This window comes from Drosophila sechellia, chromosome 3R (genome assembly GCF_004382195.2).
Source record: "Drosophila sechellia strain sech25 chromosome 3R, ASM438219v1, whole genome shotgun sequence".
Classification (NCBI taxonomy): domain Eukaryota; kingdom Metazoa; phylum Arthropoda; class Insecta; order Diptera; family Drosophilidae; genus Drosophila; species Drosophila sechellia.
Genome location: NC_045952.1, coordinates 10,089,868 through 10,115,197, shown reverse-complemented (window position 1 = coordinate 10,115,197; position 25,330 = coordinate 10,089,868). Strand labels below are relative to the sequence as shown.

General features: G+C 40.4%; 1 protein-coding gene across 4 annotated transcripts in view; it reads right to left on the bottom strand.

Annotated features, from left to right (window-relative positions):
* LOC6613753 (sex determination protein fruitless) overlaps nt 1-7,938 on the bottom strand; it is a 99,342-nt gene extending 91,404 nt beyond the window's left edge. For all 4 annotated transcript variants that reach the window (XM_032723308.1, XM_032723307.1, XM_032723306.1 and 1 more), the window contains exon 1: nt 7,647-7,938. In XM_032723308.1, the coding sequence (XP_032579199.1) occupies nt 7,647-7,927 (281 nt within the window). In that variant the 5' untranslated portion in view covers nt 7,928-7,938. The remainder of the gene's footprint in view (nt 1-7,646) is intronic.
* Between the last annotated feature and the right edge of the window lie 17,392 nt (nt 7,939-25,330).

The following is a 25,330-nucleotide window of genomic DNA, read 5'->3' as shown; positions in this document are numbered from 1 at the left end:
AAGCTGGCAGAAGAGTTTTTATGGAAATCAAATTCAGTCATTCGCAAATTTGCTGCTTACAAGAGCATTCCCCTTGTAATTGCATATTTTCCTTGAAAATTATTCAAGTTTAGTTACAGAACTCAATTCAAAGTTGTCTCTCTCAAGGGTTAATTTTCCATATTCATATAATTTTGATTCGAAAAAGCAGGTTGGAAAAATTCTAAAAAATTTAAAAACGTTTCATTAAATTTTTTGATAATAATAGTATTTCTATTTTGAACTTTGTTACAAAGAAGCATTAAAAATTTGACTGAATGTGCTAGAAATATAGTATTTTCACTATTTCTCACGACCCCTTCGTCAGCTGATCAGGTGTTTGTTTCTTATTTTCATTTGTTGTCTTTCTGGCACAGTAGTTCAAGCTAAATGTCATAAGTTAATTAGATTAAATTCCCCAGCGTTAGAAATATTGTTACATGTTCTTTGCCAGCTTTCCATGCGCCCGCTTCCTTCGTTCTGTCTATTCTTACTATTCATTCCACTCATAATACTTTTCACTCGATTCCGTTGTTCGGTTGTCAATGCCAGGTGGGCGTTGGGGCAGCCGCGGTGGGCGTGGCTGGCTGGCGGGCTGCCTGAAGGGGCATACTTTGTGGCTTGCTGGAGACGCCGCACAAAAGTAGGCAGCAGATTTTCTTAGTCTGAGCGATGGCCAAACAAAAGGCACTTGTGTTATATGCACGGTCTATAACTGCTTGCTGCTGTATTTCTCTGAAGTGCAGCTACATGCATTAATTAAAAGATTCAGGGAAAAAATCAACTAAGCCATGCACTCGAAAATTCAATAAGTTGCATTAGGCTGCGTGGTACACTCGTCGTCCGCAAGTTTTTTAGCCGCGACCCCAAAGGAAAAAGTTTTACTCTTGCCCCCTCCAGCCAAGAAACAAACAAATGAACAAGGGATGAGGTGGCCAAAGAAAGCAGGGCGCCAAGGGTGGGCAATGGCGGCAGAAGGGGCTGAAACACATCTCGAACGCCCACGCACAAATGACGACGCCCTCTCGACTTTTCCTGCGAAATGGGGGCTGCCCACTCACGCATTGCGAAATCATCCCCAAGCCCAAACCACCGCACAACTACACAGAAAGAAATCTAGAGCACATATAAAAAGCTGATAAAATAATGCAGGATCCAATATAAAATACGAAAAAAAAAATAAAAAATAAATACACATTTGAAATTTTTATTCTTTAAAGTAATAAATAAAAACGAGTGGGTTTTGGTGAAGACACTTCGATTTTGTAGCATTTTTTTACTGTGTACCAACACACCACCCCCGAATTCCCAACCCCACGCACTTACGCACTTGTTGTTGGTAAGGCGCTTACAAGTGTATGCGTGCGTGTGCATTAGTGTGCGCCATTTTGTAGCTCAACATCGGTCTGGGCCTTAAACTCGATCTGAGGGTTGCACTCCTGTATGGCATGCCATATTTTTAATGAAATATGCAACACTCAAACGCAGCGCCTAGTTCACTTGAAAAAAAAAGTTCATCAAAAGCAAAATATATCCAGAAAAACGGACTAATGTAATGGAGATCTTGGACTAGTGCTTAAACTGTGACTTTTGGAAATGGTAAGAGTAACTCATGTGTTTCATTAATATTTGAAATTTTATCTATATACTTTCAAACACTTTCCAGCTCAGGGGACTATGTAATTTTGTTTACTTCAAGAACGATTCACTTTTGACATTCCCAGAAATATTTGTATTTAATTTCCTTCAGTGAGCAGTGACAACTCCCACTGGGGAAGATGAAAAACTCTCTGTTGGCTTTGGTCGGGGCCATCTATTTCCGTGTAGTCATTCTCAACTTCCAGGGCGCTGCACGTGACTGTGTAAGCTGGCAAGTCAAGTGCTTGTGATTTGCAATTGTCGAGTCACCAGGCACACGCACATTTGTCTGGAAATTTTATAACCCCAACGCATATTACATTCTGCAGCGCTAAGTGACCCAAATTGTTGTCAAGCAATGTAATTTGTGTTTGCATATTTGCCTCACTTGCACTAGTGCTTTGACGACCACGGTGCGTATGCGTAATCACTCGAAAAGCATGCATGTTCGTATGCGTTGGCTCGAGAGCCAAATCTTTCGCTAGCCATAGGGGCGTATTATTAATAATGCAATTAAAATTCCAATTGCACGCACACACACCAAGTGGAAGTGGCCGCTTTACCATTTAATTAAACTAATTCAATTGGCAAATAAACACCTGATTAATATTAATATATTTTACTCCGCACTAATTGCAAAGTCTTAAGTTGCAGACGGGGAATTATTCGCACATACGGCTTTGGCCAAAAAACCGATTCCACAGACATTCGGTGCAAATAAAATGTAATCAGCAGTAAATCAAGTGCGGCATCAAATGCAGGTGAAAAGTTGATTTCTCACAATACAAAAGTTGATGAGTCAAGGGAGGGAAATGTCGAGTAAAGGGAGTCGCAGACATGGCCAAAATACGTATGCGCTCTGGAAAATATTTGAAATTATGATTTGTGCCTTTGGCCACAGTCGGTAGCACTAGGAAACATCCTTTACTCATATTCGCTTGCCACCATCATTGTTACCACACTTGGGTGACAACAGACACATGCGGAAATCCCTACTTGCCAGTTGCAAAAGTTAATTATAAAGAGCATTTCGTTTAGTCTGTCCCAGGGTCTTACCATCACCTTTTTCGTCCAAAATTTGTTTGTCTCTGTGCTTAAGCTTTGCTTTGAAGGCGTTGCTTTAATAAAATATTAAACAACAAGCCGAATGGCCAAAGTCGAAATCAAATTCATCGACAATTTGTTAGCAGCTGCACACGGATTTCTTGGCAATTAGTCAGAGCTTTTGGCGCAGCAAGTCAAAGATGCAGCTTAAATAGAAGTGCATTTTTAAAAATTCAAATACATTTTAGGAGATTTCTTTTTCATTTATTGCTTATGAAAACGAAATAAAATAGAAAGTGATACAAAAAAATTGGTAGCTTAATTGGAATGCATTTCTAAATGCCGCAATCAAAAAGTTTCTTCCTGACAAAGTAAACTCAACTTTATTAACGAGTAAAATGAATTTTCTTATTTGCACTATACCTATTGGTATATCAGTATCGAACAATAATATTTGTGTATAAGCCGTGTGTTTGGACTGCAAACCTTTTAAAAGTTTCGAAACTTTCCTTTTAAATTCATTGGCAACCCTAGTTGAAACTTGGGGTTGACTTTCTTGATCCCGTCTTGACCCAAGACCCTAATGAGCCAGCGGTGGCAGTTTATGAAGTGCCAACATCTGATTCTTATCCAATTAGCGGGGGCCGACTGGCGACACGCTGCGTTTACGCCACGGAACAGACAAACTTTCCCCAAAGGATGTGGCAGTGCACTGAGAGAAACAAAACTATACACACTTGCTCCAATTCCTTCGTTAAACAAAAGCTATTGTCCAGACTGCTACAAGTGATTACAAACATTTTAATGGAACAGTAAATACATAATATATTTTACTAAATAAAATTCCATATGTAAATGCGAGCTTTCACATTTCAAGTGTTTGTAAAAAGCTACATTCGCAGGCAAATAATTACTATAGCTTACAAAAACATTTTAAAGTGTAAGCACTGTGGTGAAACAAAAACCTCCGCTTTGTTGTTTCCTGGCATAAAAAGGGCCAAAAAACACTTAAGCACACAAAAAGTTGAGCAGTTGCACCAACAGAAAACAGCAAGTGGCAAAAAGTCAGCTGGAAAATGTGTTAACAGGTTAGAGCCATGGTTGAACCCCTGGCATGGATTTATCCAGTTTAGTTGGCATTTAGTCCTGTTAACTGATTTTCTGAATTGTGATTTATTGACTTGGCTTGAGCCCCAGGTGTTGGGTGCTTCATTTTTTCCCAACACTTCCGCAATTACTGGCCGACACTCCAAATTGTTTGCAGCAGGTCAATAACAATTTTGCCTCTATTGCCGGAGTTTCCTGCCGGATAAGTGCACATAATTCGAACGGAAGTATCTCGGTTGCACAATTTTTAATTACAGGTATTCAGCTGGCCATATCCATGGGCGATTCCTTTCCAGATAAATGGCGAGAAAAGGCAGCCAGGATGAGATACGCACTTTTCCCACAACAGGATGCTGGCTGCCTTGTTTGCAACCCCCAAACAACATTGCTTAAACGGAGGGACGCAACTTCGGAGGAAACTCCGGTCTTTTGTACTGTGTCCTGTGCCAGTTCCACAGTCTACTGCATTCATTAGACCTGGCCAAGTGGCGCTCACAGTCTCGGAATTAAATTGCATTTACAGGCGCACCTCTGGAGCTCCTCTACCCGCTCCTCTCCTTCGTGGCTCCTCGGCTCCTTGGACTCTTTGCGCTAATGGTGTAACATGACTTGGGGCCATCGCGCCATTATTATTATGGTTATTATGATTACTCTCGGCCTTCAGCATTTCATGCTGCAACCTTCTTAAATGCCACCAAATTGTCGCTTAGCCTGGCTCTTGGCTGGTCGAAAGCAAGCCGGCCGCTGGCTTAGTAAATGAAATGGGCTGTATTTAATTTAAGCAAAAATAAGCCATGGTAGAATGCAAGTATAAAATACCCCCGAGTAAGATTTATTAATATGGCAAAGCAGAGTGCTTCTTAACTAATTAGATAATTAGGAAGGAGAACGACCGGGTTGTTTGTCAGAAGGGGAATATTTTTAAATACTCTTAAAATTTATGATAACTGAATAGAGATTAAATTCGTATATTATTATAGCTTTATACCAATTTTTTGTTATGACCAATTATACGCCAAAATGATTTGTGCAGCCAGCATTTTATTAATAGTGCCCGTGGCGCAGCCATTTGGCAAATTAGCATGTTTCGTCCATCGGGACACCTGAGAAAGCCCAGTGATTTTGGCAGTTACATGTGTTACTTAATCACATGGCGGCTGAACCTCCCTGAACAGGAAGTGCATGACCAGTGTTGGCAACATGCCATGCCACACGTCACAGCTACGAGCCAGGAGAATTGAAACTTGGCCCTAAGTTGAGCAGAACTTTTTCAATAAATGAACATGTTAACATGCCCTAAAACCGAAATAAGGAAATTTTTCACTTCACTGGCAAGGACTGCGATTAAAAGAGTTTTGCTATTTAAATAATTACGCTTTACAAATGTATTATTGAGAAACATTAAATAAGTGCATATAGTAACTGATTCCCAGATAGGAATGTTATGTTCAGCCCAAACCATTTCATATTAAGTCTTTTAGCAGGAATAGAAAGCTAAAAAGTATATGCATTTGCAAAAAATATTATTAATAAAGCGATATTTTTGATATATGTAAATAAAAAATGTAAATATGAAAAAGAAAGTAAATAACCCCCCGGCAAATGAGTTTCCCATGTGGAAAATGGCTTAATTCGAACATTTTTTCCTGCCAGGTGTGACCACAATAATTGGCAGAACTCTAACGAACGTCTAGCATGTCAACTTGCCATTGCACTCTGCATATTTAAGACGCTTGTTGAGACATTTCCGCTAAATTTGATTATCGCCCAGCGGGGCATAAAGTATAAAGTAACGCGATAGTCGCGAGGAAATTCCTAGATTTAAATTTCCACGGACCGGCCAAAATAATTGCTTGGCCGTTTTTGCTCCCCCTCGATTAAGTTGCATGTGTAACTTGGCTTGAATGTTAATCTATGTTGAATGTTGGCTTGAATGTTAATCTTAAAACGAATTCGGTTGCATGTTCCTTCGGCTGGAGTTAGTTTTGCTAGTTTTAGTTTCCATTGGAATTTACGGTTTGTTATTTTTCGTTTGGCATGCGCAAAATGCAGCTAAGTTAAATTGTTCAAGGGGCCTACTGCCTGATTGCTACGGATTGTTCATCACTTGCTTATCACATGCATCATCGGCGATCATCGGTTGCAACTTGCGAAAATCCGGAAATGGGCTCGATGCCGCCCGTCATCCAAATGCAGTTGAATTGAGTTCTAGGTGGGATTCACTACTTTGGACTACTACATTTGGCTAGTCAGTGGCTAGGGCTTAAGGCTTAAGGCTAAAATTAAAATGGCTCTTCACTTACCGCGCCAGTTGGTGGGGATTTTGTTTTGTGGGTATGTTGATTGAAGTATTGGTTCTTTTCTATGCTTACTTTCGTTTAGAATTATGAGAGAGAGAAACGTTGGCTGACTAACTAATTAATAGAAGAGGCTAATGAAAGGACTAACTTTAGGTTGCCGGGCTTTTGAGGGCCCAGTTCGGGTTGAGTGTTGATTGAAGAGCAGCTCCTCCGGCCACGGGTATGTTGATTGATGATATTCTCTTTCGATCTGGGGGGTTGCTCCATCGTCACATGTCCTCGAATTCTCACAGTTTGCTTGATATTTCGCTCACTTGAAAAGTGTTTGCCTTACAATTGTTTACGATTACGAACTACTTAGTGCTACACTAGATGGGCTGGCCAATTGAGCTTCAATAGGGGTTTCCTTTACAGTTTGTACTCTTGGTAATTAATTTCTGCATTTTACATGGGTGCATATCTCGCCGTGGTGCTCGGTCTATGCCTAGGACTTAGGGCTACTAGTAGTGTTTAGGCATAAACTAACTGGTATACAATATGTGTTTAGTTGCGTTAACTTGTAATTATTGTTTATGGTATTGCTTTGAAAAAGTGTTATTTAAACTAGGGAAAATTCTTGGTTTTCAATTTACGTATACTTCGATATTAGCAAAACCCGATATATATATATCTACTTCTGGGCTAGTTGTGTTTAGTTAGTCTAAGTAAGTTATGGGTAGCTTGTGGACCCTTTCGTTAGCTGTCTTTATCTACCAAATATATATGCAATTGATTACAACTCCTTTTCTGGCTTTGGCTATATAATTCTATATGCTTATCTCAGAAATATTGTAGGGTGTTCGACTGAAGGATTCATGTATAGTATTATTTTGAAAAGAGTTTCTACTTAGTTATTGTTATTGGATTGCTTGAGTTACGTATACTTCGAATACTTAAGTCTAGAACGGTACAAGTGCTGTCTGAAATGCTCTGCCTTAAATCTATGATATTCTTACGATATTAGCATTATGCTATTGAATATTAATTAGTTGGTGTTGTTTCTTGCAGTTAGTTTGCTTATACCCTAGTAGTTTACAATTTAAAACTCGTGGCAAACACTTTTAGTTAGGGATAATATTTCTCTTATATCTTTCTCTCTCTATTTCTCTACTTTAGATTTGCAATTGATGGGATCAAAGTCCATTGGTAAGGTTTAAGAAATGAAAGCTGATATTTTACGATTAATTGGCTAATATTACTTTAATCTACGTTTACTTTTGGGCGTTAATAGTTAAGGGCATTTTAAACTCTTTCGAACTAACGTAAAAACTTTAAAATTGATGTTGACTCTTTTTGTTTTTCTTTTTTCGATATTTTGTTGATTGCAGACAAAGCAGAGAAGTGTGTTGATGTGTGTTGCTGATGATATGCCAATGTGAATTGGCCTTTGTTTTTGTTTTCTCTGCAATTCTTTGCTCGTCTTCGATCTGGTGTTAAACTGCCCACTTTCTCTCTTCCTCCCCCGTTTTGGTTTTACTCTTTTTCGGGGGGGAGGCTTACCTAGGGGATGCGGGCGGAAGCGGAAGCGGTGGCGGCGGCAATGGCGGCGGCGGTGCCCGCACATCCGTTTCGATGTTCCGCTTGTGCGGCGTCTGCAAGTCCAAGGCCGCATAATGCGAGTGGGCGTGGCCGTGCCCGTGGGCATGGGCGTGGCTGTGCAGGTGCCCATGGCCGTGCGGGTGGCCCACTCCCAGCGGCGACTCGCGCGGCCGCAGAGTTGTGGGCGGTCCGCGGAATAGGGCGTATGGATTGCCAAAATAATCCTGTGACGTCGCCATCATTTTGGCTCTGGCTGAAAGCACACAATAAGTGGTAAGAGAAAACAATTAGCTCGCAATTGACAAATTATGACAGGGCTGAAATTAAAAGCAAACATTGCGCGATTGCTGGTATGTCAATAAACCATTTTTATAGCCACCGATTGCCTCTGACTAAACGATGGCATTTGGACGAATGCACTTAAAAAAGTTTAAATCTCTAGAAAATTTGAATTAAAACCATTTGTTATGATTTTAGATGAATCTTAGAGTTACTTAGCTATACTTATTTAGCTTAGCATAATCATTCAACTTACTTCATAGGAGGATACTTCAAAGATGAATATTTATTGGTATTCATTACTTTTTTTTCTTAGTGAAGTTATAGCCCTTTCTCGCAAAAAAATCACTTCATCGCCTTTGTGGCTGTCCATTCATGTTTTTTAATTTAATAGTCGTGTCATGTAAATGGGCCCCGCACGCGACTGCATTTAATTCCGGTTGTGAAATGAAATTATTTTAACATGTTCGTCGTGATTGATACTCTTACCCTGCCCGTCGGCAGGCAGGACCTGACCCTTATCCCCCCAACCGCCAGCCCCCTGCTCACCCAGAGCGATCCAGATGCAATACACATGTCGGACACACCATAATTGACAGCAGAGGACATGCCAGCAGCGGACTACACATGTAATTAAGTGCCGGCTTGTCGCTTAAAGTGCCGGCCAATTGCCACGAACGCGTAACGAGGCGACAATGGCCATCGGCCTTTGGCGTGGGAAATATCAGATTTCAGATAGCCGGGAACACTTGGCCGGCCAGCCACACATGGGATGAGCCGAAGACAAGTGCCTCCTAATTGAGCGATAAAAATTATTAATTTATACGATGCCGTTTATCTTCAGTGAACAATTGTTAAATGGCTTTTAAGCTGGTTTATCTGGTAAATAGTTAATAAGGTACTACAGCTTATAGTCAGAAAATGGTACGATATTCTAATTAATTGGTAACTATCCGGTAACTCAATTAAACATGAATTTGATGGGAAAACTTTAGAACAAATACTTTTAGCAAGACTTACTTTTAGGAAATATTCCCTCATATTTTATAATAAATGTATAGTTTGCATAATAAATAATTATGTTATAAAATGCTAGAAAGCTATATAAAGAAAAAGACTTTAAAAACAATTATCTTCAGGTAGTTTAGATAAGCCAAAAAATTCTCCTAATTGAGCAAATAATATATTAAAAATTACATAAAGCAGTTTACCTTCAGAAATCATTTGTTAAATGCGTATTAATCTGGACAATCCAATATTAACATTTTAAGCTTAAGGGAATATAATAAATCTTGCAAATTCAAACACATTACAGAGCCTTTGTGATAAACATATTCAAAAGGCTTCTATGGAAGTATCCAAACCGATTAATGGTTATTTCATAAGGCAATTATCTAATTACAAATCATTATCAAAACAATTACATTGTACCATTGCTTGCGCATCAAACGCAAATTCCTAATATTCAGCAATCCCAGCCAACATTCTCCACCGGCTCATGTAAACATAAACGGCTCATTATTTCCCGACCATCAAATCGGCCAACACTTGAAGTCACTTGCAATTAAATGCTTACACTGCGGTCCGAGCCAGGGCCACGCCCACGAAACGCCTTACGCCCACTCATGTGGAGCCGACTTTACACACTCGACGTGTTTACGCAATTTCCAACCAATTGGCATCAAGTGGCAAACACATTTGGCCGCATTTAGCAGGATTCCCGTCTCGAAATCCTTTTCCCAGCCGCAATTATAACGCCCGAAAAGGGAAAATCAGTAAGTGCTCAACGGTGTGATGACCAATGCGAGTTGTGGATTTTTTGTTTTAATGAACTTTTCCTTCATCTTTCCCAGCCATTTTCCACTGCTTTTCCCTTCCTTTTTTTTATATTTTTGCATAATTTAACGCGACAACGACAGCTCAAGTGCTGACTGGTTTTCTACCTGGCTGGTTGGCTGGCTGACTGGCAAGACGTCGAAATATATACATATACAGAAAAAAAGAAGAAGGAAACCCCAGTCGATGATGGTTGCTTTTAACTTTTGCATAATTACGTGTAAGAAAGGAGCATTTTCCGAAAGTTAGGGCAGGCAGCTGAAAACTTTACATCAGCATACGGATATCGGAAAACTACGTGAAAGCTTGCGGCACGCACGGTGCGAATTGTTTTAACTTACTTGGCTCAACTTTTTTTCATGCCACGCACCGCGACACTAATGGCGCCCCCCAGAGTGTTGTTGCAGCATAGGGACTGGGAAACGCGGATTGGAGGTGGCAGTGCACCTGCCCAAGTGTCCAGATGCGGTTACAATTCTAGCAATTTTAATAAGTAACAAAGTCAGATTCGTTTTAAGAGTATACAACTTTATGAAGATACAATGTTGAACATACCACAATTAGTCACATTTTTGGGTAACTCACTGAAAGTTAGATTTAAAAAACCGAACTACTACTCCATGATAGTCTGTAAATATGCACAACCCACATAAATCTCAATAAACGACAGCCAACACTATTATTTTGACGGCCACTGTATGTACGCACCCTAACTCTCGAAAGTGGAGGAAATGTGGAGCAATAGCGTCAAGTGCACGCAGTCTAGTGCACTGCATCGAGGATGAGGACTCCTGGGTGGCAGTCGGGAGGAGTTGCATATACTGCCATATGTGGCAATATAGGCCAGACGTCGTGGGCCGACCAAAACACCTACGCGCAATGGTGTCACCTACTGAACTGAGCACAGAATTCCGAGCGCTAAGCGTCGAGAATCAAACGCCCAAAGCCAGTGATGATAAAGTATGTGCAAAACAAAAATGTTTGGGAAACTTAAAATTATGAAAAATATATGTATTCTTAGAAATAAATATAAACAGAAATGAGTCTTCGAAATGCAAGCTATTTTATATGGCAGTAAATGTAGTAAATACTTTAAAATGAAAACAAAAATTTGTGATAAATGTAAAACAAACTGTTCCAAATTAATTCAACATTTATTCAAATTTTTTTAATATGGCTTAGTTGGCAATTAACTGATTGTTTTGGTAAAATTACGAAGTTGTTGGTTTGTGTACAGATTTAGATAAGTGGAAACTCTACAAACTTACATCTAGCTTATTCTTACTCCCTAATTATTTATCCATTATTTTTAGTGATTTAAAGCCAAATTGGCAGAGCTGCTGACTAGAATGCCCGTCGGAGTGTTTGGGGTATCAGGCAAAGTAATCTCTGCTCTGGAACGCTTTTACAGCGCTGCGCTCAGGGGCTGTTAATGAGTCAAGATATGATGTATTTGTGGGTGTGTGGCTTGTGTGAGTGTCTGAATAAGTGTGCGTGTGCGTGTGTGTGTGTGTGCGTTGTCCTAAGTGCGTTGGCGTCAAGTTGAAAGCCGCTAGACGGCAACAATGGCGGCGGACAACAAATGCCGACGGTTTTTGTTGCCTACTTTTGTGCGCCGCTGAGACTGAGAGTTCTGTTCCCAGAAATACACTCCTAGTAGGAGTCTCCTACATCCATTTGCATATATGCACATCCATTTTAATGACTAGTGATGAGGTTCTTGGAAGAAGAAAGTAGTGAAAGCGGGAGCGGAATTTTCCAAATTTCACGGTCATCTTGTTTCACCATTACATGAATCCAAATAATGTTTGCTATATTTTCCTATATTATAATTGCACTTGTAGGAAGCTTCCACTCCATTTCTAGAGTAGTTAAAACAATTATAACAACAACAGTGCTCGGTAGTTACCAGCTTGTCCAATAAAGTGCTAACTAGAGGGCATTAAGCACGCCTATCAAACTAATTGATTTATATTCAAATAGGCGTGCTCACGCACTCATCGCAAATTCGCTGTTGAGACGCACTCGTTTGCCGCCTTTGTTGTGGCATCGATGGAATCATTTACCCCACAACACACGCTGCATAATGCATGATGAGTTCGCTGGAGGGGGGCGTGGCAAGGGCGGAAATATAATAACTCTGTAAGTTGGGGAGTGGGAAAAGGGAAAAGGGCCTGGAGTCGCATATTGAAAGTCCCCCCTTTGGCACTCATTATGCATTTTGTGTGAGTTGCAATTAATTGAACCACTTGGTACCCTGCCTGCAATTTGTTCGGCATGCGACTGGGAAAGAAGTTTGCTATCGCTTAAGAATGCCATTTTTTTGTGTTTCATTATAATTCCTATGCTGGCTGCTTTTATTTTATTTTTGAGTTGGTTACAAAAACTTCTTTGTTGCTTGCTATCAGCGAGTGCTCTGCAACTTTGGCTGACTTTTGCCGAGGCGTCTTGCCATTTTTTGCAGTAACTTTTCCGGTGCTCCCACTCGGGGGACGTTTGCTGACCAGAAGGAGGAGGAGCAGGCAGCCTGAAAGATAATCCTTTTTCCGGCTTTATTGCTTTATAGCGCTGGTGACGCTTTAAGACGCAAATAAATTGAATTTGCGGCCAAGACAAATCTTCTTAGTCCTGGCTGAGGCACTGAGCAAAATAAATTCCAAAGGATATGCGATACTAAATGTATATTTTCTGCGTCGAAGAATTTTCTATAGTCATGGCATATAAGCAAGAACCAATTCAGAATATTTCTTTAGTTTCAAAGAAGTTTTTAGTAGCTAGTTTTGCTTAGTTTTTTTTAAATGAAATACAATTTTCTCACAGTACCATAACTTTGGGGCAACCCCGCCAGCTGTGCACTTGTTTAGTAATATGCTTCATTTGTTAGCTCATTTGTGCAGTACCTCCTCCATTAGCTCCTTTTGTTTCTTTGTGTTTCTTTGGCCGTTGGACTTTGCTTGCCAAATGGCTTTGAGTGTTTGCCCTCTCGACTATTTGATTAGCCGTGCTGAAAATGTGATTTTGTTTTTGTTATTACATAATGCTCAAAGAGAGAGAGAGAGAGAGAGTGAGTGCACTTTTGGGGGCGGGAAAAGCTGATACCCCACACCGAAAGCCCCACTTATGACAATTTTTGGACTGCAGTCATGTGCGTGGCAGGCGATGGTGCTTTTCCGGTTTGTTTGCATGCAATTCCGTAAAGTCCTGTGCGTGCATTCATGTTATTCCGCCAGCTCAGGCGTTTGACATGAAAAATGCATTTTATTGGGATTATTTTTATAACGTGTGCGACCTCAGGGTCCACGCCGCAATTAAATCGGGCGTCATTAAAGCTTTCCGCATCTCGTATGTTTGTGAGTGTCTGCTCAAAATGCAAATTCAATTAATTTTACATTTATGCTTAGTTCGGGGCGTGGCCTTTCGCCAGATTTGCAGTCAATTTTCGCACTTTTTAATTCAATTTCTCAATTTCGTGGATAAAAATGTTAAGTGTCGTCCTTTGTGCTTTGTGGCCTGGTCGCTGTTAATGGCCAATTATGTGCTGGGCTTTCAGGTGGGTCTGCATATGTATGTATATATCTGCAGATACTCCTACATGTCCATTTTGGCACATGTCCATGGGGCGGGATCTACATCGCGGTGTTGCACAAAGTGCCGCACGTGCTCGCCACTCCAACTTTGCGATTTCATCAGCAAACTGCGGCCGTCGCAACACCCAACGCCACCTGGTTACTGTATTAGTTTATAAATTCAATTGTTTTTGTAATGCAATATTAGCCGAGCACAAAGTGTTGCCTCGTTTAAATGGCACTGGCTAAATGACTTTAAAATAAGCTGGTGATTTAGATCATGGTCGAGATATATGAATTTAACAAACAGCGAGTAAATAAACTTTACTATGGTAAATTCTGTTTGCATACTATAGAATTAAGCTGATGTAGCTGCTTTCAGTGCTTAGTTTTTTAATTTTATAAAATTTGTATCTTTCTAATGCATATTCACTCACTCAAGAATGTGGCATCCATGTGGCATCTTGCAGTGTTAAATAGAAATATCTCTCTTTTAGTTTAGACCACTACGATCAGTTTAATTAAGTGTTTCAAAAGCGCTCCTCTCAAAATAGAACCTATGTGACGCCATTAATAAAGCGCTTCTGGCAAATCCGCATCGGAATTGGACAGATATTGGTGGCCACGTCTGTCAGCCGCTCACAAATGTGGCAATCAAGTGGCGGCAGCCAGCGTTGAATGCTAAAACTCAAGCCGTTACTTGACTTTCAAATTAAGCGAGGGAGCTAAAAACTTTTATCGATAGACGCATGCCAAAGTTTGACCATTGGCAATTTGTAAAGACGCGCAGCATTTACAGCTGTCACAGTCCGCACCAGGGTTTTTTGGCCAACTCGTGCTGCATAAATAAACTATTACGCAGCCGGAAAAGTTTTGGCCAGCGCTCCGGTTGGAAGTTAACCAAATATAATCTGCACTCGACCGGACAACATATTCAATTCGTTTCGCCTCTTAAAACGATTTACAGATATTGCGTGTGTAATTTATTTCCAAGTGCCAAACTGTTTACAAGCTCACTGAGCCAGAGAGCAGCTCATTTAACATGCTGATGTTCAGCAGCTTTTCCGTGAATCACTTCGACTTTCCCCCCCTTCGATTTTCCCCGATTCGCAGTTGTTGGCCCGAAGGAAGTAGCATTACATGTTGCCACAACTGTTGCCATTGAAAATCATGGCTGTGCCCTGTCTGCCAAAGCCTTTAAACTCTTGCATAGTCTTTAATCCTGATTTAAGTGACCCCGAATTGGAAATGTTATCGGCACATGTGTGTGTTAGCCAGCAGCAGCTGTCATTGATATTGGGCTATTTCCGTTGCCAAGAAATGGTGTTATTCTTACATTTTGACAAGTATTGTGAATTTATTGTGTCTATCATCAGCTATTTAATTCATAATTAAAAGAAAGAAACTAGTAATATGCCAAATTAATTTTATTATTATATTTTTAGGATATATTCTTACAATTTTGGGTCATAAAATAGTAATTAAAAGAAACAAGTCAAGGAAAAATAGAATAGAAATAATTATTCTTTAATTATAAATACGTTACTTATGACTCCAAACCAATAACAATCTGTTAAGGTTCCCTTTAACGTCATGCATTCAAAAACAATGGCTATACTATACGTTCCCGCCTTTAATTGAGCACTTAACCAAGTGAACAATTTCCCTTTTTACAAAATTATATGCATGTAAACTTTTCCAGAGATTGGCAGGCCCTACTGATGAAATAGTCCTGCTGTAAAAAGGTGCACCGTAGTACTTATGCATTGTAAAATATGCATTAATAGCAGCTGCCTGCGAACATTTGCATTTATATGGAATACCTTTTGTTTTGCCGGAATTTGTGAAATGCAGGCACGTGGCTAATAAACCGCAAAGGAAGTGCTGCCATAAATAAGAATGCCTGCATGTCGGATCAGCCATTTTGCCTGGGTCCTTGTACTTGAATATGCGTAGATGTGTGTGCGTGTGTGTGTGTGCTGGAAGGATGTGTGTTTATTGTGTGTGTTTTGGATTGTGCGTGTCAGCTGGCGAATTAACACGTCAAGCGGCTTCTGCATTGACAGCTCCCAATAGTTGCCACATGCCATGCGGCGAAATGGGAAGTGCCTGCTGTTTTGGACAGCGTGCGAGTGGAGGTCCTTAAAGGGTCCTATTAGCAGGTCCTAATAGGCAGACATGGACGCATGGGGTCGGATATGGGATAAATATAGTGAGAGAAGATCTAGAGTATAAGGTCTAAAGGTTTCACTTTAAGGGCTGAAACTACCCCTCTTAGAACGTTCAATGGGCAAGGTTGCGTATGAGTAAATTTCTGTAAGTCTCGGAAATATTTAATTGTTCTTCCTTTTAAACACAATAATTAGTATATCCTTGTTGAAAAAAATCGATTGAGTGACTAATTTGTAATGCAAATGTGTGGTTGCACTTAACAAGGCGCTACTTAACTTTTATCCGGAAGTAAAATGAAAGGAACAGAAAGTTCGAGCCACATATTGACAAGGCAATTAAATTTTTAATTACCATGTGTGCAAATAGTTGGCGAACTTTACGTTCCGCTGTACAGACATTAAAAATTATTAACAGAATTAATGCGAAAAGTTGTCGAGAAGACAAAGGCAAAAGGCAAAAGGCGAAAGGCAAAGAGAGTGGCCAAAACCACAAGAAGTTGGCCCCGACATCAAAGCAAACAGCAGACGGAATCCAAGGCATCAAACAGACAAAGAGCCGAGTTAAAGTTTCCGGCTGTCGCTTTTGGCGCCTTTTTTGCACACTCTTGGCCAAAAAAGAATGGTGCGCCAGTGTTAATACATTATTCATGTGACCAGCAGAGTTTTCAACTCGCTGTCCTGCCATTTTCTTTAAGAGCTTCCGGCAATTAAGGGGCGTCAGTGGGTAAACTTTAAATCGATACGATCAGCAATTCATTGAAACTTAAATAATGTATGCCCTTTAAAGTGCAAAAAGGAAAATGTTTGAAAACCTTTCATACATATATGGAAAACAGTACGCTTTGAAATATATCAAATAGAATTCATTTGCATCGTCTACAATCTCTTAATTAAATCTAAGCCAGTTTATAAACACTCCATCTAAAAATGTTAAGTCAGTTATCAAGATACAAACAGGCACGCATTCACTCCATTCTTCACACCAGCAAAAAGCCGGAAACATGAATAAATTCCGTGTTAATAAACATTCATGCCCGCAACCAAATCAGATTTGCATTTTTCAAATATTTTACAAAACTAACCAAAATGGCAGCTAAATTGCACTCTCCCACGCATTCGCACTCGCTGCCGTCCATACGAAAATGCATTGGTGTGGGGCGTTGGGCAGGGGGCGTGGCTGAAAGGGGGGTTGGGGGAGAGGAGAAAGGTAGGGAGAGAAAGTGACATTGCTAACTCGTGGATGTCGACAACGCTGGCGGAACGAACGCCGCTGGCCAAGCTCAAAATGAAAGGCACGCGCCTGCCAGCGAGGAAAAAAGGATATTGAAAAGGATATAAAGTTTTAGAAGTAGTTCGCTGGAATATCCTGTAAAGATGGAAAGCTAAAACCACATATTTTTTGAAAAATGTAATGCACATACATTTGAATTACACCATATATTATGTATCATATCATATGTATTCTATAGCATTTCTTTCCTTTATTATAATTATTTGAATTTCTTTTTTTTGTGTAAATATTATTATTAATTAGTATTTATATTATTGCCTATAAGCTTTTTAGTCTAGTCGTAGATATTTAAATGGACCCAACCGAAAAAGGTATAAAATATATAGGAGAACGAGCACGAGTTGCGAAGTCTGGCTGACTGACGGGCCCAGTGCGAATAGAAAATCGAGGGGCTGGTGGGGGTGGCAAGGACGGTAAGGAGGCGGAAAAAGCGGCGTGTACATTTTCCAACTAAGCCACAGCGAGCAGAGCGACTGACACTCGCACACGACCAACTGAAACCAACTCAACTCAACGCAACGCAACGCAACTCAACTCGCTGCTCGCGCCGTATATCTTCATTAAAATGCAATGCATCCTTGGGAGAGCAATGGGTCCGCTGGCCCACCCCCTCGTCTCTCTCACCCAACCGACCCGCTGGTCATGGTCCCCAGCTCGTCCTGCAGGCCCCTGGTCCCTGGTCACTGGTCCCTGGTCCCCGATTCTCGGCTCCCAATCCCCAAACCTTCAATCGTGTAAGCGTCCGCGCGTGTAATGACAATGGTGGCGCGTGGCTTTGACTTTGACATGGCCGCCGGGCAGGACTTTGGCAGGACAACGCAGGACCAACCATCGCCTCCCAGCCCGACACCATATTTTTCAAATGCAATGCCCCGTGACCAAAGCTGCGGCTCGACCTCTCGCATCAACACGTACGTAAAAGTCAAATCAACTGGAGCTGTAAAATTGGAAGTCCGCCGTGAAAAATCGGAGTATGGGTATGGGCATGGGCATTGGCATGGGCATGGCAAGTTGTCGAGCTGGAAGTTGTGACTGCGGATGAGCAGCATTAACGAAAATATAAACAAACATCTAGACTGGCAGCTAAAAGCAGCCAGCGCCTTATAAACTTTAAATGGAAAACAAGCAGAGGCTGGCAGATTGGCACTGGGAAAACGGGTAGGAGAGCTTTTAAGAAAGTTTTGGTAATACATCATATAACATTTTCATTACAAATTTGTTATTTAATAAATTGTATATACATATTTAAATTTATTTAAATTTTTTAAATAATTGTAAATACATAAAACACCTTATTTGTCCTATCAAATACATTTTAATATTTCATATTTCCATTATCTAATTCAATCAATCGATATACATACGTTTAATTAAATTGCTTAAATCTAACTGTTAGCCTAACCATTTCAACTTTGAAATATATTGAAGATATCCTTATTATAAAAATCGGACAAATTTCATTAAATTATTTTAAATTAAAATAAATAATTAAAGTAAAATTCAATTTCTTTAAAGCAAAGTTTCCACGATCTTCGACTTGATTTTCCTCCCGGTGCTGGGAAAACTGGAATTCAGGGAGCTGTGAAAGGGCGTGACATGTGGTAAGTGCAGCAGGAGCTGCAGGAGCACCAGCTCCAGAAGTACTGAAAAGGAAGCCAAAGCAAAAGGACGAGAGCAGTTCGGTTTCAGGCAGCCATCATAAAATGATGCGCCCACAAAATGCACATCCTCATCCTGGCTAGGTGTAAATCACGTAGCACTCTGACGCCTTTTACAGTGCCAGTTGTTTTACCCACAATAAAATTGAAAAGCAGCCAAAACAGCGCCAGCCACCAGCAACAACGAAAACAACAACATTAACAACGACAACAACAACGATAACAACAAACAGAACATCAACAACAACAACAACATCGACAACGACAGTAGAACGCAAAAGTTTTAAAAGTAAAATGACAAGAGCACGTGCGACCTGTTCGGCGGTAGTCGAAATTGAAGGAGTTCGTTTACGTCGTATACCTTGACTACACTGTGAGAAAATTGGGAAATAACATTTAATTTCCCTAGAATTTTGGCCCTAAAGAAAATCATATTTAGTTGGCTTGCAATACACAGATACTTCTAGGTAAGGTATATAGAATTTCAAATTCTCTGACAAGATTAGCCATAAATTTTTCACCGTGTATGCTTCCCTTTAATGCTCGACCGCTCGGCCCCCTTTTCCGACTCTGGCTGAGTTATGGTTAGACATCGATCTCCTGGGAAGCCCAGTGCCAGAGCTGACTTAACCGGGCTAAAGCTTCGTTCCGAAAAAGTTTTTGCATTTCTCGTGCGGCTCATTACAACTCCGTCAGAGCAGTAAAAAACACTCATATCAGAGCAGAGACTGCACTTCCTCTCGACTTTCCTCCAACCGGAAGTTTCGTTTCGCCCACGCAAAAGCAGCACACATACCATTACATCACTCTCTATCCTTAACACCGGTCCACGCGCCGAGTATTTTGTTTATTAAAATTAAGTGTCATAGAGCTGAAGAGCCGAAGAACAGTGGTTTTGGCTGCTATTTGTTTATATCCATATTAAAAGCTCTTAGTATAGTAGTTAGCACTTGGTCTAATACAATCTTTAACTGAGTTTTAAAGAGTAACGTTTACATTAGTCCTACAAACATTTCTATTACTATTTTTGCCTGCTGCATATACTCAACATTCAGATTAATGTTTTCCAGGTCTATTGATTTACCAATTTAAGTACTAGACTAGACTGGAATGGAAATGGCAATTTGTTATGTCTTAGTTGTTTGTTTACCCGAATGTCCTTGATGTTTCCCTAATCCCAGTGACACTGTGCGTCCAGTGAGCAGCGTCCTGAAATGGAGCAACATCAGCTAAGACCACCAGGTGGTCCCGGGACCTTGGACTCCTGCCGCCCAGCCTTTTGCCATATTATTATTACTGCTGTTGCTGCTGCCTGTCGTTGTTTGTCGCCAGTTGCTATTAATGCCGCACAGCAACATCAGCCACAGCAGCAACACCAGTAGCCCCTTCTGCAACCTGATGCACACTTTTTACGAGCTGCACACGCACACGTGCCGGAAAGTTTCCAAGTCCTGAGGTCCTGGGGACAAGGACACTCTATCCAGCGGCTAGTGGCCAGTTTCCAGTGGCCAGTGTCCGGCAGGTACGTGCCTTTTTGCTTTGCCATTAGCCTGGTAGGACTGCGCCACCGTGGCCACATTAAGTGATATTTGTTTTACATGAAAATCAACTCCTTTCCGCTGTCCCGAACGGAGCACTCGAATTCCTCCTGGCTGCTGTTAAATTTAAATTTCAATTGAACAATTGTAGAATTGCAGAATTGCGGAGTTGCGGAATTGATTTGCTAATTGCATTGCCGTCGCGTGGTTAGTTGAGCTCATCATGGTTACTTAGGCGCAATTTTAATCAATCATCAATCGGTGAGTGGATTTTGAGGCGTTGAGCCTGCGTTAAATCCAGCAAATCCATAACTAAACATCCCATCCATCGGATATGCAGCCTTAATGAGCACCAGATACATTAACCGCATCAACAGCTTGTTATATGCACAAATGTGTCAAGCATTACAGCAGCAGCAGCAGCAGCCTGCATCTGCTGTCAGTGATGGCATCTCGTGGATATATATCTCGAGGATATATATCTCGGGGATATATATCTTTTCGGGTGCACACACAAATGTACAACCCCTTTAGCCGCAGCAAAATATAACTTCGCCTAACCCACATTGCAGTGAAAGTTTTCGACTGCGCCAAATTCATGCCACTAAATGCTAATGCACTAATTAGTTCACGCTCTCAACTTGGCTGTCTGACTGCTCAGACTTTGCATTTGCCATTTAGCAGACACATTGAGACAGCACCGGCATTCGGGCTGCAAATGATTAAAAATTCGCAGACGTCCAGAATGCAAACAAAAAATGGGGGAAAAACAAAATACACTTTTTTCCCAGCAATAAAAGTGAAAATTATTTGACAAAACAACAGCATTTTAATGGGCAAACTCGGAAATACAGTCTGCCATGCTGGAGGGTTCCACAATTTGGCCTAAACGCTAAATTTCAATGGCCATCCCACTTGAAGCTACTGTGGGGCTAAAACATAGTTTTAATCCAAAATATAACATCTACAACAACAAGTAATTATTTTTAAGCTTAAGAGATTAATAGCATTTATTCTGCTTTTTTAGCCCACTGTGCTGGGCATTAAATAAATAAACGCCAACTTGATGCCGTCCTAACCAAATGTTATTCAGACGAAAGTTGTATTAGCTCGCCCTTGTTTTGGTCAGGTTGAAAAGCCTGAAGGATGGTGAATCGAAATAAGAACATGTATAAATATAAATTAGAAATTTGGTCGAATTTAATTAAACTTTTTAAGGTCATGTCGTCTGAAACCATTATTACCACTCCTTTAATAATTAACCACTATGCATGTTTACGCTACAAAACGTATTTATTCCACTTGAAATGTTTTGCTTTATTTTATAGAGAACACCCTTGTCCATTGAAAATAAACCCAACCAAAAATTGGCATCTAATTTCGCTTTACTTTTTCTTTTTATTACCAATTTCTGGTCGAACAGAGAACAAGCCGAAAAATTGTCAAATACCAAATCAATTTTGGCTTTACAACTAACAAAAATTTTAGCCAATATAAAAATCTAATTGAAACTAGCGCAAAAAACTGTTAACACCATGCTGCGCATTTAGATACAAATATATATATGTATGCATGTTCGGCTTAGAAAAACCAATTGGGTGTTGGTTGACTGCCAATAAATTGGGCCATAAACTTTTTAGAGCCCAATCGACTGATGTAAAATATTCTTAGTTATTTTTTAAATGCTCGCCTCATGAGGCTTGAAGTTCATTTGGTTGGCGTTGCTTTTCGTACATTTTCCGAACGTAAAGCGCTGCCCATAAAAGCCAAAGGCATTTAAAGTGGTGGCGTTGCAAGTGGAGCAGTGGGGCCAGTTGGGGCAGCTGAGTGGTGGCAACCTGGCTAGCCGCAGCAAGTTGTAAAGATGTCCAAAGGCCACAGCACAAAAGTTTATTACAGTTTGGCCGGAAGATGGCGAGGGTTAAGGTATTGAAAGTCCCTTCGCACCTCACACCCCATTGCCATTGCGGTCACTTCGGCCCCCTTTTCTTTCACTTGACTTTACAGGCACTACTTTAAGGCACACGCATGAGGTGAAAGAAGGTAAATTCAAATAGAAAGGGGCTAATATAACTTGGTAACAGCGCACAATAGTGGGCTAAGATTTTATCTCATAATCTTAAATAGGGAACATACTAATGTTTTACAAAAAGTGGATAAGAATTAACTTAATTAGCAAACACAAATGAGTTCTCAATTAAAATGCACATTCAACTTTATTGCGTTTCTTTTTATTGTATAAAATTATTGTATTTTATAAAACAAAGCATGCTTCCTGACAATTAAATTCATTTCAGTTTTATGCATTACTGGGCATTTATAAAATACCCTTTGTCACCTACACACTTTAAGTGTGAGTAATTTTAAATTTATATTCTTGATCATATTACCTTATAAAAAATGTAGTGTATTAAATGATATATTTTTATAATAAATTCATGCTTAAAAGCTTGTATTTTAATGAATTTATTAATTTATTTCCAATATATTATGGCCACATTTTTATCATTGCCAGATGATCAATTTAATAATTTACAATATTTTCTATTTTACATTTCTGAATTTCTTTAACTCAATCAAAAACCTAGCTAATTGCTTGCAATATTAGAATAAATTATAAATTTCCTATAATAAATTAGCTGGTGCAACCATTGCACTTTTCATTTCCGCAGTGTTGTTCAGCCCAATGTTCCACCTTCGTCAGGTGTCATAATTAATTTCCACGCCAGTTTGTTTTCATGCCGTTGTTATCGCAGTAATTGTCACCATTGTTGATACTGTTGCAACAACCAGTTTTGCTGTACATTTGTTGATATCTGCGGATTTGGGTCCCTGATTTATTGAAAAGGGCCAACCGGCACTGAGGTCTGGCCCTGTTCTATATGCAAGTTGGGTTCCGCGCCACACACACACACACACAGCCACACAGCAACACACCCACACAACTCGCTCTCTATAAAAATGCATTTTCAGTCAATGCTGGGGCACTCAGACGACTTTGAGTAGTGCTTCAGTCCACAAAAAGAGGGGGTGGTGCAGCAGCCCAACACCCACCGTCCACCGCCCACCGAGATAAGCCAGTAAATGGGGGTGGTGTGGGTATGGGTGAGGGTGACGAAGTGTCCTACATTTCTCATTAAATTGCCATGGTAAATATCCGGGTAGTTGCCATAAACTTACTAACAAGGCGCCAACGTATGGTGGCAAGTGTTGAATATTTTTGGCCACCACTTCATTGCTGTTTTCTCGAGGAAACTTTTAATTGGCCCGAGCGAATGGCAATTGTTTTTTTTTTTTTTTTTTGACAAACTCATGTATTGGGCTCAAAGTGGTCAAAGTAGAGAATAGTTTTGGTCGCCACTGTATCAGCCATGTGTTCGTTAGGCGGCATCAGGAGTATACCCACATACCCATTGAAATTGTGGCCGTAAATTTTGGCCAAATGTCAATAAGTGCAATGGAAAACAGCGAAGGCTACATTGTAATGGTGAAAGTTTCGCCAGCCTGCAAGCGGACATTAAAAATGCATACCTAAAGGGGGAATTTACGGGTTTCCTTTTTCTTATTTTTTAACCCCATTTTGAGGGAATGTTATTCAAATTAAAGCCTGTTGTTTAACAGCCGCGTTTACAGCGTGGCTGTAAGTGGCTGCATTACAGTGCTCACAGCTGTGCGAAAACTTTCGTAATGAAATTGCTTTCCATTTGCGGGCTGCGTATAAAGCAAAGAGCGTACTTTAAGGAAAAACTAAGTTTTCCCCGGGGAAAGGGTTTAAAGTGTAGTTTCGGATGTTGTTGTAGATGAAGGAGGGTAAGGTGCCTTTCGTAAAAGCCCTTTAATGTAATTATGTAATGGGTACATTTTTTAATACAATGGATAATTACCTTTCCTATTAAAGTTACTGGGATGTGTTTAAATAAGTAGAGCATACAAAGATACTTTTTTCTTAAACAGTCTAACAAAATTGAATTATGCTACCCCACGAATTAGCTCTAGCTACAAAGTTCTTGAAGTTCATACGGACAATAATACGGACAAACAAACGGACATGACTAGCTACCCCAACTAGGAATGAATGTACTTTAAAGAGAGAAGATGTAATGCTTCCTTACTCATACCTTTTCCCTACCTTTTAATAAATTTGGTATACCCCTCTTTATTTATAAAATTTAGACTTTGGCTTAAAGATTACTTAACATTAAAAATTCGAAACACAATAATTTCAAGATTTATTTAAGCCAGTTGATTTACCAATTGTATAGGTTTTTCCTATGCAATAATGGCGAGCCTGCCAATGGGGCGGTAACCAATTTTCCGCCCAATGTCCACCCCGTTTGCAGCCAATACCCCCAACCCCCTCCCCGCTCTTTGAGCCACTCGTTGGCCTGGCCGACGACACCGATGCATGCTGGCCACGCGCTCATTTCAGTTTAAATTGAATTGAAGCCAAATGCATGCCATGATTTTAAATTGTTTGGTTTGGTTTGGTTTACATTGCATTACGCAGGAAAACCTCTCCCACAATTCCGCCCATCGGGTGGATTCGGTGGGTGGCAGTGTGGGTGGTACCGGGATTCAGATGAAACTTGGCGCATTGGTGCACAAAACTACACAAATTGCTGACATATTCAAATCAATGAGAATGAAAATAGGATGTGCATGTGTGTGTGGGCGGGTGGGTGGTTTCGGTTGCATCTTCACCCATGCAAAGTACTTGCAAAAACAAATATCGAATTAAATAAATTGCAAAACTGCACCGATGATGAGCAGAGGAGTGGTGCATTTTTTGGATTTCGCAGGATTTACATTTTCGCCATTTACGAATGCCAAGCGATGGTCGCGATACTTGTAGCGATAGTTACGACCAGCCAGCCATTTGTTTACTACATTGCCACAGCGAGGATCCTTGGCGAAGGAGGCAATCAGCGAGCCAAAGGAAATAAAAAACGTTTACGTTGGTGGCTTGTTAAGTGGCATATTTATGTAAGACGGAGCCAGCGCTTGATTCTGTGCCAAAAAAAGGAATCCGGACCGGAATTGAAATGATCCCAGGACCAATTACTTGCGAGGGGGTGGCGCTCTGTTTGCGGTTTTCCGTCTCCAAAAACGCCCAGTTTTTTTTCGTTTTTCCCCTGCTTTCAAGTAAAAACTATTCAATTTATAGACGGCTGTGGATAAGCAACGAAAACAAATACAGAAACTTAAATACGCACAAAACAGCAATACCAACTTGGGAAGCCTTGAAAGTAACTTAAAGAAATGTTGGGTGCAGCAAATAATTTAGAGAATTTGTGCTAAGGGAAGAA